The sequence below is a fragment of the Colletotrichum higginsianum genome, chromosome 8 (assembly GCF_001672515.1).
Source record: "Colletotrichum higginsianum IMI 349063 chromosome 8, whole genome shotgun sequence".
NCBI classification, from domain to species: domain Eukaryota; kingdom Fungi; phylum Ascomycota; class Sordariomycetes; order Glomerellales; family Glomerellaceae; genus Colletotrichum; species Colletotrichum higginsianum.
Window position 1 is genome coordinate 732944 of NC_030960.1, and position 14683 is coordinate 747626.

Genomic DNA, 14683 nt, shown 5'->3' on the forward strand with positions numbered 1-14683 from the left:
AAATACTGCAAGCGGAGCTGTGACATATGGGTTATGTTCAACAGTGAGTCCCATGTGCCGAGCCAACGGCTACCGACAAGGTTGTCCTCCAAATCAAGCTAGCTTTTGGAAAAAAGAACAAAATTTTTGGTCCCTTCGTTAAGACTCTTGATGGGTAAAACAATGCCATTCATGATATTATACATCGCAAATTGAGCAGGTTCAATGATTTGGTAAACTGGCAAAACCCATCGGGCGACTTGTGTCAACTTTTGCCTACGAACGAGAAGGCTCTTATACATATAGTCCGCGGGATATTAAACCCGGGTATTAAACAAATGGAAATGGGTTGGATTTGTAGAAGAAAGTGGGTATCGATCTTAGAAAACAAAGGTTTGAAACGAAAGTGGTGGCGATCCGTAACCAGCTCGTGACCAGTGACTTGAGCAAGCCTAGGTGGTCTTGACAGAACGAACAAGACTTGTAATGACCATCGAGACCCGACTGAGAAGGGAGGATTCAGACTCGTTGGTCAAGGCGCTGCGTCCAGTGTCGCTAGATCGTCTGCGCTGGTGCATCTCTTTGACGAACTTGGGCCAAGTGTTTGTCAAGACGAGATATTTGATGTGGCCATTCGCGCTGTCGAAGACGGTGGAATCAAACCCTGCTGGGATCTCGCCAGTGTACCGTGCTTGCCTCTGGATTTCCCCGTTGCTCCCTGGCCTGGACCCCTCGTGGCTCTGCACGTACGCGTCGTCGAACGGTATGGCGATGTTGACGGACGCGTCCTCGCCGAAGAGAACGCGGGCCGGTTTGTCGAACACTTGGAACAGGCGCTTCATCTCCTGCGAGGGGAGGTTCAGCGGGAACTCGGCGTGCTGGAGCGAGATGAAGTCGGCGTAAATTTCGAGTGCGCGGTTGTATGCGTCCAGTCTCTCTTCCTCGCCCAAGGACTCTAGAGATTCAGAGTCAGACAGTGCGTTGGGCCACGAACGAGACTTCCACTCCATGACGCGGGCCAGGAAAGCAACGTTCTCTCCGGAGAAGTCGCTGAGGGCAGAGAACTCCTGCAGGGCCCTTCGGTTCTCCCTGAGGGTGTGGTCAAGTGCGGTCATCGTCAACAGTCGACTGTCCGGCTCAGGGCCCAATTCGGAAGAGTTCATATGGTAAATGGTCGGCTGGCCCTTCTCCGCCTGGCTGGAGGACGCAGGGCTATTGGGGCCATAGAAAGATACCGCAGTCGACGATCTAAAGGTCGTTTGCGATCCCGTTTCCCACTTCGCATTTGCATCCGTGACGTGCTTGGTCTGGGTGCGAAGCCGCACGAGCTGAACAAGCGGGACGAAGATGGTGAAGATCTCAAACATCATGGTAGAGAGATGAATCCTGTGTCTTGTGTCAGGGACCGCCAGCCGACTTGTATTATCTAACGGAGTGGTTCTTACCATTGACTCGGCGTGAAGTACATGTTGATCTTGTCGAACGCCGGTACATACAATGCAATGAGGAACATCGGTGTCGCATGGAGACTATTGAGCATCGACTTAGCTAAATCGCAACGACGTTCAAGACATACGTTGTCGACAAACCTTGAAAGACAGCAACCGACGGTTTGTGTTCGCCATCCCATAGTGTCGCGGATACCCCAAGCTCGCCAAATCAGAATCGGCGCAACCTACACATAAGTTAGTCGTGAATGTTGACGATGGACCTCATTCAGGAGGACAATAGCGGACGATTGCATACAATCCAGGTCCAAACAAACTGCCAAAGCACTGTGGGCCACCATTCCCATCCCCGGCCCAGGTCAATCAGTTGCTCTGGGAGAGTTGCTCCGCGGATTTCTGTGCCCGGAATACCGAATGTCGGATGATATTTCTTGCAGGCCAACCACATGCCAGTAGTAAGGAGGCACTAGAGATACCAGTCAGTCGTGTAACTATATTACAGAGGCAAAGATGTGGAGGGACATACCTGGGCGATAATCCCAATCCAGATGAAGATCATGAGCCTCTTCCCGTAATCCATGTTCCTGAACCGGCAGAGCCACGACGTCTTCGCACCGTTGCATCCTCGCCGCACGTGAGCCCCGCTACCCACGAAGTGAAGCCTCTGCAACTTCGCGACATGCAAGAACCGGCTGTTGGAAGCATGGAACAGGGCGATACCCAACGGAAACCAGATGCCCATGACGAAGTATTGTACATCGTAGGCGATGACCACCGGCATCGTCCCGCCGATCGGGTACGTAATCTGGGCCATGCACCAGTACAGGTGCAGAAATATGATGGAACCGAAGGCCAGCGGCAGGCCACGTATCTTGAGGATCGGGTTGGCGCGGTTGGCCCACAGGAAGGCCATCCCGGCGAGGACGATGGCGGTCCATGTCGCACAGAACGTGATGTAGAAGATGCCGATGCTATCCCATTTCGGCGGCATGGGAGGGAGGTTGTAGATCGTGAGGCCGGCCAACGCTACGGGATCCATTGTAACGGAAGCTTGGTGCGATGATTCTACCGGCGAAGGAATGGAGGAGGGGATCTCGTCATGACCTCTAACTCTTCTCAGTACGAAGGAAAGGGGGGACTGTGCCACTTTTCAAGACAAGAACATTCTCGTGGACGCAGGAGAGATGGATAGACCAACAGGCAAGACAAGCCATTATCCAAGCACCAGTTTGCCAAGTAAAGCCTCACAAGCAACGGTATCGGCACCTGGAAGTATGGGGATCGTCCCTCATAGATGTCCAGATATCAGTCGAAGCATGGCGTGCTTGGCGAGAATACCGACGTGGTACAGGCGACCAGCTCGTCTATAGCAGCGAATACCGTTGTCCCGGGTGTGTAACGGGGCCTTCCCTCCGAAGCGTGGCGTTTATTGTTCGTGGGCAGTATCCTTTCAGCGGTTCAAGCCCCCCGAGAGGACCAGAATCAGGGGTTTCGATTCGACTGAGCTTCCGCCTGTTTCCTCCGCTTGTTTGTTGTGTCGATCTCTCCAGTGTCCGGTCTATGCTCCCCGGCCGTAGACCAAGCCGAGCTCACTAGACGCGGTGGCTTGCTGCACTAAGTCGAGGACGGTTAGATGGCCCAATCAGGGCATTGCCGTCTTGTCTTAGACTATGAGATCTTCGCGAGTCAATCTTGTCGGGGGAAGGTGAAATGGAGAACCTTGCACGCATCAGGTTTTGCAAATTCAACCAATGATTCTCTTGTAGTCCGAGTCAAAGAGCTCACTGCCTCACTTTCCTTGTCCGAACGGCAACAATGACATCCGGCCTTGCTGTGGGGTCTCCGATCGGCCGCGTGCCGGCGTTGAGATTGACAGCGATAGACGCATGTAGATCCTTTTTCAAAGGCCAAAAGTTCCTCATGACGGGTTCAAAGTGCCACGGCCTCTTTTACACAAGGATTGAGTTGGGAGCCGTTGTCTATAGTCATATTTACTAACCTGAGGTCCCCAGTCGGGCCGGCCTCGTCATCGCAAACTTGCAGTAAAAGCACGTTATTGCGGACGAAAGGAGGCAGACAGTCCCTTGATCCGAAAGACCATGTCAAATAATCAGACCCCGGCTCGAAATGGCGCTCCAAAATTGGCGTCTTTTTTGGACGTGAAGTTTAGCCTTGGTGAGATTTTCCTTGCTTATTTGGCTGGCTTCTATCGATAGAGGCTACGGGGTCAACAGATCCGACACAAGTTCATCACAAAAAGAAATTGGTAAATCGGTCATTGGCTCTCAAATGACTCTAAAATGACTTAGTTAAATCTTCAAAAATTTAGATTGTTACGCTTTTCCATCAATGCCATCTCTCTGCAGGTTGTATCATCGACGGTCTGAAGGGTCATTATATAGGCTGCGAGGAACTCTTAAGTATATCGTTGGTCTCAACTTGTCTCTGCCTGCCTATCTTGTAAAGTCGTCCTTTTTCAAAAGACCAGAAGAGTGCCAGAAACGGTTCTGGTTATCGGGATATCCACCTTTACAGCTGTCCACTTACCCGCCCCAGACACAACATTGATCATGAACCAGAACTACAACAGCCGAAGCTGCCAAGAAATTCGATGCCACTAGCCTGGATCTTATTTCTCATTGTCCGACCCCATGGGATCTTCGGTTGCTCTATATAGTCTTGGAGACAACTGTGATAATCACTTCGGGCACAAATGCGCCTCTAGCTTGTTCCCAAACGAGAGTGATCTCAGGCACCTCGTACCTCCAACGCTGAAGCTATCAGGCAATACCAACATCCTTTTTGGATACACACTATACAGACCAATATATCAAAAAGGCCCACTTCAGTAATCATGGGAATTAATCAGCCCTCGTGCGTTGTTGAAAACATATGATGAATGTATCCTATGGTTAGCTGTCACGTCTCGCCGAAATTGGCACCATGGGAATAGTTAGGTTTGCATCACTACATCTTCCACTCCCTTCAAGTGCTCGTCCAACCTGAAGCCCTGACGCCAAGAATGGGCCAGGTTATGCGGCTTCCTCGGCTGTTGCCTGATGTGCATGTTGATCATTGTTGGCAATGTTTTGTGCAAGTGCCCCCACTTGCGTGTGCCTTTCACATTGGCACGTCTACGTCTCGGATAGCCAAGCTTCCACTTCCCTTCGGAACACGTTGGCCCGAGATAAAGTGTCGTGACTGGAAGCTGTTGGATGTGGCAAGCCTGGATCACTTACCTTGGCTTGTGTTCTTTTGTGGACGCGATCTTGTGCAGAACATGGGTCCCTACAGCACTTTCGGACGCGTGCTACCAACGCCCAGAAGACATGAGAAACTTGTATTATTCTCTCATTGACCAACACCTGATTCACGACAGTCCATCAACTCTGATAAATCTCGTCGGGGCATGACATGATCAACAGAGTTTCTCACATCTTGTTATGCTAGTTAAGCGCGAGCACAAGATTTAAATTTCATGAAGCCCATGCGGGTTTAAAATCTCAAAGAACCATTCTCCACTGTCTACAAGCAAATCGTCGCTTACTCTTCCGCATGTCTGCAACCAACAGAACTTGGCAGTCCCAAACTATTTGGCCTTTACGTAAAACGAAAGCAATTGGGAAGACCTCCGAGGAGGCGTTGCCCGATTTCTGCAGGTGATATAGACTTGGCGCTCTCAAATCTCTTGTCATGGCAGTATCGTGGTGATTACAAGTGAGGATACCGTAGGGGCTACAAGGAATAAAGTCCTGGATGAAGATAAGAGATGTTTCTATGTGGCACAGCAAGAGGGGTCGAAAAGTTCTGAAATCTGAGCATCCAGGCATCGGAAGGGAGGACTCATGGTATTCTGTTGTCTATAAATACAAGATGTTTTCAGTTTTTTGGCAACGAAATCTCATCCGACACACATCTCCTCCAGTTTCCTCTTCCTCGCACTTCTCCATCACCAGCACACACAACAAGTTTGCAAGCCCCGGCAACAATGCAGATCAAGCCTCTCGTATGTCCTTTATCCCTCTTGCCTTACAGCCTGCGAAGATTTCAGGTCCCATCCCAAGGGAATGAAAGTACTTAGCCGCATCCAGCTTCTCCTCTTTGCTGCTGCGGCCCCCGTTTTCGGTGCTACTACCGCGGACGTCGACGATGTTGTAGCCAACGTTGAGGCCTTTGAAACGACAAAGGAAACCTACGAAAGTCTTGCCGAGATTGCTGCCAAGGGCCGCGAAGCAGCTTCCGAGTCCTCGGGGCTCACGAAGCGAGCATGCCCGCCCCAATACAAGGACTGGGGCACATGTATTCAGGCCGAGGGCCAACAGTGCATCCTGGGGTGCGTCGGGCTCATCAGGCGTCCTGCGCAGCACCGCTCCTGTATGCTCCGGTGCCCGAATGTCTCGCTCATCAACTGCGACCGTATCTGCAACTGATCTATCTCCGGATGTTGCAGGCCTGGGCTATGAGTGAGATATTGTTGTTGGACAGGCCAGACTAGTAGACAGCTTGGAGGCCCTGGTTGTTAGCCACTGCCTATGTAAAGGCTCCCTTTTCACTGGCCCAGGAGCAAGGGGGCTAGAGTTGAATGAAGTCATCTTCTCACACTTGTTCTCTCGAACTCTTCACCCTGTGCCACAGCCCCTGATGGTCATTTCCACCGAGACAGTTTGAGATCACAAGGATCAACGTCGAGGACTCAATAATCTAAATTCAAGATGGCCGAGACAATTGAAAGTTTTCCCTCTAGAAGTCGCCGTGGAAAGACCTTTCGTGTGAAAGTTGAACCCATAGCCCCTGTTCCGAGGAAAAGCTGTTGACAAGCAATCTGCGTCCCGGGCGGTTGTGGCATTGTGGCTGATTCAATATAGCGTGATAGACCAAGTTATGTCACTGCCTGGTGAAACCCGTCACGGGGTGTACGACGCTGAGCACGTCTCGTCATGGCCAAACACGGCTTGGGCTGATGGGTGCAAGGCGAGGAAATCGACGATGGAGCTCGAAGCGCGGATTGCTTCTAGAATCAGCGCTTTTCTCGAAGGAGAAATACGAAACTTATTTCGGAATTCTATTGGCTTGGACTCGGCATCTCCGATTGGGCTGCTGATTTCGCCATTGCAATGTGTTGATGGGAATTGGGGGATCACAACAAGTGTCACAGACAATAGACCTAAACTCGCTTCCTTTTCCTCCTTTTCCCACCGCCCACCGCCGGGGCCTGGTGTATTCTGGATACCGAATAGAGCTCCTCGTTGATTTCAGCCATCTAACTGAGGGCATGACACCTTTCAGGTCTGGTGTTTATTGACTTGATCATGCCGTGCCACGCTCGTTGCCATGGTGTGACCACACCGGTTAATCGAGAGGGGACCTGTCGCCCACGTCAGAACGACTGTCAGGAGCAGAAGAACCCCTTCAAAAATACAGTTCGAGATAGACCAGGTTGTACTTTGTGCTGTTTCTGGCGCATCTCTCGTGATCTTCTTGGCTGTCCCCTTGCTCTTTTCAGAAGAATCCGTCTAGTGACGAGCACCAAGCGGCCAAGCGTTCACATGCCCGCATGCAGATGGCCGCCGAGCGATGACAGAAACCCTCGGGGGGGTTCGAGGAACACACATCTATGCATTCACCCTTCAGAGGGTTCACAAACTCTGCAGACAAGATCGCGCAGAAACACGGGCTACCGCGCGAGATGAGGTCGACCCCCCAAGCTCCTCAATCCTACGTAGGCAGCCCCCTCCTCGAACCACACGTCACGTCACAGGAAGCGCGGAGGGAAAGTGTCTCCGAGGGAGGAGAAGCAAGTCCCGTTTTGAGATCATAAACCATACACAAGGCTGCTTGCAGGTTCTGTCTCGGGGAGGGGAACGAGGTCCGGCACGCTTGTCCGACGACCTTGGGCGCGGAAGGTCAGCCATGTTTCAACTCCCACGCGGGCTCGCCCTTCGGGGAAACGTGCCGTGCTACCCTGCAGAACGGCTTCGGGTCTTTCGAACGTGGGAATAGTCTCACGAAGGTTTCCAGCTGGGAGGGGTGAAGCCAACGATGGTGTTTGTACTGGAAATGCGAAGTAGCCATCGACTGAAGCATATACCTCCACTCGACATCAAGGAATTCCATCATTTGCGTTGCGTTTCTGGATATTGCACGTCACGTAGCAGTCCAGCATGTCTAGGGCGAATCTCGCTGTTGAGATGTTGTCGCTGGTGTCCGCAGCTCGACGGCCACCCCATTTCGGGCTTTCGCAAGTAACAATTCCCAACTCGCGATACCTTGATGGCGGGAGGGTTAGAACCGGCTGGGAAAGGGTCACTAGCCCAGTGGAACAAATCCAAGTCGCACCTGTACTCTCGCGCTTGTCACCTCTCCTCGTGGGGCTGGCTCGAATCCGGCATGCGGTGCCGCGACATGGAAGCGGTTCCTGAATCCATTGGGCGATACGGACGAAAGCATGTGCAACTGCTGCCGCATCGTGGCCTCGTCTACAGTAGCTCAAGCAGTCGTGGACGTGGTGAATATCGGCTTGGAACAGTAGGGACGGATGGTCCGGCTTAAGAATCTGACGAAGGTTTGTAGGTGAGATGGGAATATAAAAAGGAAATGGATGGGCTTCCTGGTGGGATGGTGGCCAGAGAGAGTCAGAAGCCATCACTCGATCACCCCCTCAAGCACCTGCTCAGGAAACTAGAACATCATAATCGCTGTCGATACTCTTCTCCATTCTCATACTCCAAACACCAACCCAATAACCCCAACCAAAAGCCTTCCTAATCTTAACGCCGACACAATGGCCAAGCAATCCTCCAAGCAGCCCTCCTCTTCCAAGTCGAAGGGTCAGTTTCATCACCCCTCACCAGTCAGAAAGCCATCGGCTAACACACACCCCTCGCAGGCTCCAGCAACAAGAAGTCCAGCGGGCAGAGCTCCTCCTCAAGCACCGTCCCCGTGAACCGCTCGTGGCAGAACCAGTCGCTCGATCGGAGCCAGACGGGAGCGGGCGGCAGCGACAGCTACGGCGTCGGCAGATGGCTGACGGAACCGTCTTGGCAGGAGCCGTTCAACGCCATCGCCGAGGTGCCGGCGGCCGGATCGGCAGCGGGGTGCGTTGGCGGGCGTCAGGGGTCGGGCGCATCGGCAACGTACGCCACGTCCCGGACGCAGCAGCAGCAGCAACAGCAGCAGCAGCAGCGCTGAAACCCCTGAGACGGGTGGTCGTACTGGAATGGTTAGTCGGTGGGGGTTGGAGGAGGGGAGAAACTCGGTGCTTTCGAGTCGTGGCCTCCTCGATATCTCCTTTGTCGGACGCGTCGTTCTCGTTTCATAGACTTAGATGTGCACTTGCAATAGACAACTTTCCGGGCCAGGGAACACATTGTTCTGTCAGCTCACCCGTACCATTATGGAGATGGGGGGATCGCCAGAGTACGGGAGGGCCTTGATGCCGGGAGCACTGTCTGGCTTGGCAGTCAGGCTATTTGTGGCTTGGGAAAAGTCAGAAAGTTGGATTGCACCAAGCGGAGAACTCTACGAGATGAGCAGAGATGGCAGAGAAGTTCCTTTCGGGGTTTCGAACAAGCTTTATTCGCCGTGTTGTCCGTTCCGTACTACCGTTGCCCAACCCCCTTGTAAGTCTCTCTCTGTCCTACTGCCTTTCTGTGTCTCTTTCAAGCTCGTATTTGCTTTTCTCTTGGCTCGTTGACCTCATTCGGCCATCGAAGTTCGGACGCATCCGGTTAAAGTGGCCCGCCGAGCGCAACGGCGCAACTTGGCACGGCATCTCCCCAAAGCAAAAATGGTAGAAATGGAGACGTCATGCAAGTCCCATAGTCTGCACATCCAGCGACACGCCGCATGCCAACCCCCCCCGCATAGGGCCAAGGACGAGAAAGACTTGTGGTGACGGGTGGACCTTTCGCAACTCTGACGGATGACAGAACGTGAAGCTGGGTTATGACCGAAGTGGAATGCTATTGGGGATGGGGGGGCAATCTGATAGGAGTGGTGATGATGCGAGAGGCAATAGTCAGTTCGGGGTCTCGGTAATGATTGATCAACTGGGACATTGGCGAGATTGGGTAGCTGTAATGGCATTCGTAAGCTGACTGAGGAGGGCAGACTTGCCGATACTTTTGGGAGCTTGCATGGCCTTGTCGTGCGTGGAGAACATGCCCCCCTTGGGACTCTGGAGAGGGAGTTTCCACTTCTTCCTGTTTTGGACGAGCAGGCCAATGTTCCCATGTACAACGTAAGCAGCTGGAAAGCCGGCAGTGCGAGTGAGGTCTGCAGATGTCAGAAAAGTACGGATATAGATATTGAAGCAGTTTCGGCCGTCGATTGTATCATCTCTAGGACATGTGTCTCTACCTCTCTCACTCCTCCCTCGCACATCCCCTCGACTTTCGCCGTCCCAATGTCTTGCAGGTCTCGTCTCCCTGTCGACGAGAAGAAAACGACGAGGAGGAAGAAAGAAAGAAAAAAAGTATGAAAAGCATAAGCATAAAAAGGAGAAATGAGCCGGTTCGCACTCGGATAGGCCATATGACGTCAAGCAAACCGGAGAGCCTACGTACGGGACGCTTGACCTTTGGACTTGGACTTTTCCGACCGTAATTAATTGGCAACGGGTAATAGACTTCCCCCCCCCGGTTTGCGCTAAATTGTGTGCATTACTGAGCCTCCCCTCCCCCCTCCCCGAATGGTAGTGTTGATAGCGCTGCGCTCCGTTTGAGTTGTGCATAGCCCAAGTAGACCAGACTCTCCGTCTCGCGTGAGATGAGAACGGGCAGCGAAGAATGCTCCGGGCCGTCAGGGCAGATCCATCGCGCGCGATGCACGCCCGCAGTTTGACACGGGGCGAACGTCGTGTTTCGTCCTTTTTTTTTTTTCTGTATTCTTTTGGGTGAAAACCCGCTTCGCCTTCACCATCGACCGCCCCCCCCTTTCTCCACGTGGATACGCCTCGGTTTCAGCGTCTCTGGCGTTGAGGTCGAGTGGTGGTCACTTCGGTTCAGCTACCTACCTAGGGGACGAGGGACGACGTGGTGGAGAAACAAAGGGCGACCATGTTTACAGGGGGAAGAAACGGAAAGGAAAAAGACCAGGGACATCAGATGCCAATGATTTGAATGATTCGGCCAGAGACACACACCCATATGTTTGCATAAGCATCAGGCATGCTATGTATGATCGCTGGATATGGAGCCCGAGGTAGAGAAACAAGCGTTTCGCTGCTCCTTCTCCTTCGAATCCTTCTGGCACATAGTGTACGCCGCAGTCTCATTCTCACACTCTTCGCCTCACACACACCTCACCTCACCTCACCTCACCTTGACCAGCCTGGCATTCGCTGCTGAGTTCAAGGATACGTACCTTTTGATTCATCTTCTGTTCTCGACCAGAGTCCACTCAAGCCCTGACGAGCTCCATCCGCACATTCCTGCAGAAAGATTGGAGGACAACTGAAAGAGGAATGGCGTGCTCCTCGTCAGGACCAGCCACCCCCTGCACCACTGGGCTCTTCCATCTTTCCGTGGACCGTCCACCATCTTGTCGGGTCGGCCTTTGGTCCTATTGCCCGAACGAACTATATTCTTTCTTGTTTCCAGCTGGGCAGACAGTTTGCGACGGTGCGGGTAAGTGAGAGTTGAGTGAGCGAGTGGGTGAGCGCTTCTACACTACTTTGTGAGAGTAAGGGAGCCCATAGGGGACGCGCGGGAGTGGAATCGATAAGAAACGGCAGTTGAGAGGGTTTGAGCGTCGGGCTCGGCTTGTGCTGTTTTCGGCCCGTCGCCGCCTCGACCAGCACGTGCGACACACGACCTTTCACCAGCATCTTTGTCCATTGTATCCCTATTGTTGCGTTTGCTTCCCTTGAACCTTCTTTCGCCGTCCCTCCCTTCCCTCACCATTGGCCAACAAAGGGACGGGAAACAGTTGACAGGGCAGCAAGCCACGGCCGAAGGTAAAACCCGCCCTGCGCCGCAGAGGTGCCACGATGGCGTGTCTTGACTCTTCAATAGCCAAGCCTCTTGCCTCAGATGGCTGGCTGGCTGGCTGGCGGCGCCCGTGTCCGCCTCTCTCCCAGGTCGCGCTCGGCTGGACCGGGTCGCTCAGCTGGCGCCTGCACAGCCTGAGTTGTGCTCCTTCGACTGCCAATCGGCCAGAGACAGCGGCAGTGTCGGTCATCACGGACTCCCGTATTGTAGATGCATCAGGCTGCAGAAGCAACGAACAGAATAGGTGAGATGACGAGCGAGGGGAAAGGGAGTAGGTAACGAGTGAGTGAGGGATGATGGGCGATGAGCGCGAGAAACGGCGTGAAAAATACGTACCGGTCGTTCCGGAGGCTCGCTTTGACACAACACAACACAACACAACACAACACAGTCAGTCCAGCCCAGCCCAGTCCATTCAGTCAGTGACACTCAATCCCAGAATGCGTTTCCACACCTCTGGCAGCGGGGACAGACTGTGGGAACAAGACGACCCGCCCAACCTAAACCTGAAGATGCAGTCATCCCACCCCTGTCCCGTTCTTCTCGATCAGGGACTCTTACTCATGAGAGGGGAAGATGGAACCCCAGACCCGGTTCCAATCCGTCTCTGGGCCCAGCCACTGGCCTGTACGAATAAGCTGTCGACTACTTTGGTACGTCGTACTTGAACTCCGAGAGCCCGTCGCTCCCGCAGCGCTTCCCTTGCCAGGCGCATAGCAGGGGACCCGGTGATCCCTAGTGGCCCCCTCCTTCTCCCATCTATCCGGCTGGGCTCTTCCCTCCTCCTAGATTGCTGTGCCTTTGAGCTGGCCGATCGATGGAGGATATGCTAGTCAGTGGTGTCCTAGTTGTTATTGTCCCTGTGATGTAGACCATGGTGACTGTGTGCTGGGCAGGCGCTGGGGTTGTGTGTGTTGTGACTTGTCTTGTGGAGGATCGAGGACAAGGTGAAAGAGGAGTAGGAGGAGAAGATGAGGAGGATGCAAGTCTTGTTTAGCCGTTTGCTGCTGGTGCTGGCGCTTGGCGCTGGCCCTGTCTGGCGCTTCTGCATCGGCAGGCCAGCAACACCCGAGAAGAGTACTTGTCTCAGTATGTGCAGCACAGTGAGGCGCAAAGTACCTCCTCTGGGTCATGCCATCCCATCAATGCTTCGCCTGTCCCTGGCCCCCGGGTTCTTGCTTTTTTGCCCTGTCGATTAATCGATTAATCCCAGAATCGCCCATGCACTCACTCTCTCAATTGCCTTCTCACCACCACCGTCCCGGCCTTCTTCCTCCCTTCCTCCAAAACCACCGACAAGTCGACAAAAACGCCCCCGAACCACCTCTCACCACCTCTTCTCTGCCCTCCCCTCCTCTCTCCTCCTCGTTCTTCTCACCTCCTCCGCATTCGCACAGTCGCTTCGCCACCTTTCGAGAAGGACAAGGAGTAACAACCGACTGCGACGGCACGGCACCCTGCACCTCACACTTGAACCAGTCCGCGACAGATACATCGTCGACCTGCCACGACCGACCACAGCCCAGCCTAGTCCAGGCCCAATCCGCCCTCATCGATTGCCGTCACTCGCTTGGAACATCGCCCGACGACCTCGCCTTTGGGAATACCCCTCACACACACGAACATCTCTCGCCTTCTCTCAACCTCCCAGCATCTGAATCCCGAACCGATCGGACACACAGTGGTGACGAGCGCGTGCAAACCGGCCCACATTGGAAATCACAACCCCCTCGAGCATCAGACGAAGTTACCCGAAAACTAAACCCTCACGACTCGACCTGCAAACGCACGGGAGTTTTACTGCTTGAGAAGACGCATCCCGCACTTGGCTTTTTCGGCATCAAACGAACGGGACGACGCTTGGAGGCAATCCGTGTGCCAGAAGCTGGGACGGCAGCTGGACCTTGCTCAACCTCGACCTACTTGGGACGAAAACTAGACAACGCCGATCTCATCGCCAGAGTCAAAACTCACCCACGCACAATCGACTCTTGAAAGCCATCTTGGTTGACACAACTCATCAAATTCAACCCATCCATCACTCGACCTGCACGCTTCACCTTCGCAACTTCTTTTCCAATCCCCTGCGCTTCTTGACTCGCTGGATTGTGGTTCAATCTTAAAAAACCTCCCCGTGTCAACGCTTGTGTGTTTTGGGCCACCCGTAATCAGGTCGAATACCTTCCCTCGATCGCTTCCGCCGTCTCCGCATTCCAAAGCCTTGTGTTGATTTACGGCGACCGACATCAGCACACCTACATCTCCCGTTACCCTTCTCCCCTTTGCTCTTTTACCCGTCTTCAATCAATTATCAAACCTATCCAACTCACTAGGGCATCCTGTTTGACGCCTCGTCAAATCCGCCACAATGTGTAAGTCTCACCCAACAGCTCTCTGGTAGCCATGTTGCATGATCTGAACGTCGTCCAGCTGGTCTTTCGACTACTATTATGCCCTTTGCGGACCTGCCGGCCTGCGCTCTGAACTGCGGCCCGCTCTACGATGCCAACGGTGCATGCGTGCCCCCCGCCGTCCCGGCCGCCGACGGCAGCGTCTACAACGCCTGCTTCTGCAGTCAGGCCGTCCTGCAACCCTTCAAGACGGCCGCCACCGGCGTGTGTGACGCCGCAGCCTGTGATGCTGCCGGCTTCAGCAGCATTCAGGGATGGTACACCTCATTCTGCAACTCCGTCGCTGGCGGCGCTGCCACCCAGGCATCCTCCTCTCCGGGTTCCTCCGCGACGAGCGGGTCATCGAGAGGGTCCGGCTCATCCAACAGCGGGAACGGGGGTGACTGGTAAGCCTTCCCAAAGCTCATCGTCGACGCTCTCCCGTCAGTCACTGACAGTCTCTTTATTTTCCAGGCTCTCCAACCACTGGAAATGGGTCGTCATGCTCGTCGTCCTAGTCGTCGCCATCGCTGGCATCTGGATCGGCGCCTGCATCTGGCGCCGGCGTTACCTCCGCCGTAAGGATCGCATGTACGAGCTCGGCAAGCACGCCCACAAGGGACCCAGCGGCATCATCGCCGGCTCCGGCGTCAACGTCAACCAGGCCGGCATCATCAACTCGCCCGGCCAGTTCATGCCCGGGCCTCCTTCCGCAGTCTACGACGAGAAGCCCCCCAACGAGAGAAAGAGGTGGATCGTGAACGAGAGGACGTAGGCACTACGGCCATCCCATCAACGGCTTAACGAGACGGCGTTCATCTTTTTTTCAAACGGCATTCGGTGTTTGGATATCCACACCCATACAAACGCACGCACA

General features: G+C 53.9%; 4 protein-coding genes across 4 annotated transcripts; 3 read left to right on the forward strand and 1 right to left on the reverse strand.

The window, feature by feature from the left end:
• Positions 1 to 431: 431 nt before the first annotated feature.
• On the reverse strand, positions 432 to 2466 carry CH63R_11239 (Integral membrane protein; the record flags this gene model as incomplete). Its single annotated transcript, XM_018306213.1, has 5 exons — positions 432 to 1365; positions 1425 to 1508; positions 1569 to 1654; positions 1726 to 1893; positions 1954 to 2466. 5 exons carry the CDS (start codon positions 2464 to 2466, stop codon positions 432 to 434), a joined length of 1785 nt encoding a protein of 594 aa, XP_018153054.1.
• Positions 2467 to 5415: 2949 nt separating this feature from the next.
• Positions 5416 to 5857, forward strand: CH63R_11240 (uncharacterized protein; the record flags this gene model as incomplete). The annotated part of the gene is made up of 2 exons (XM_018306214.1): positions 5416 to 5433; positions 5519 to 5857. The coding sequence occupies 2 exons, from the start codon at positions 5416 to 5418 to the stop codon at positions 5855 to 5857; spliced, it is 357 nt and encodes a 118-aa protein (XP_018153055.1).
• A 2351-nt stretch (positions 5858 to 8208) lies between these two features.
• CH63R_11241 (uncharacterized protein) lies at positions 8209 to 8615 on the forward strand (the record flags this gene model as incomplete). The annotated part of the gene is made up of 2 exons (XM_018306215.1): positions 8209 to 8254; positions 8314 to 8615. 2 exons carry the CDS (start codon positions 8209 to 8211, stop codon positions 8613 to 8615), a joined length of 348 nt encoding a protein of 115 aa, XP_018153056.1.
• Positions 8616 to 13784: 5169 nt separating this feature from the next.
• Positions 13785 to 14581, forward strand: CH63R_11242 (Integral membrane protein; the record flags this gene model as incomplete). Its single annotated transcript, XM_018306216.1, has 3 exons — positions 13785 to 13788; positions 13847 to 14213; positions 14281 to 14581. The coding sequence occupies 3 exons, from the start codon at positions 13785 to 13787 to the stop codon at positions 14579 to 14581; spliced, it is 672 nt and encodes a 223-aa protein (XP_018153057.1).
• Positions 14582 to 14683: the final 102 nt, after the last annotated feature.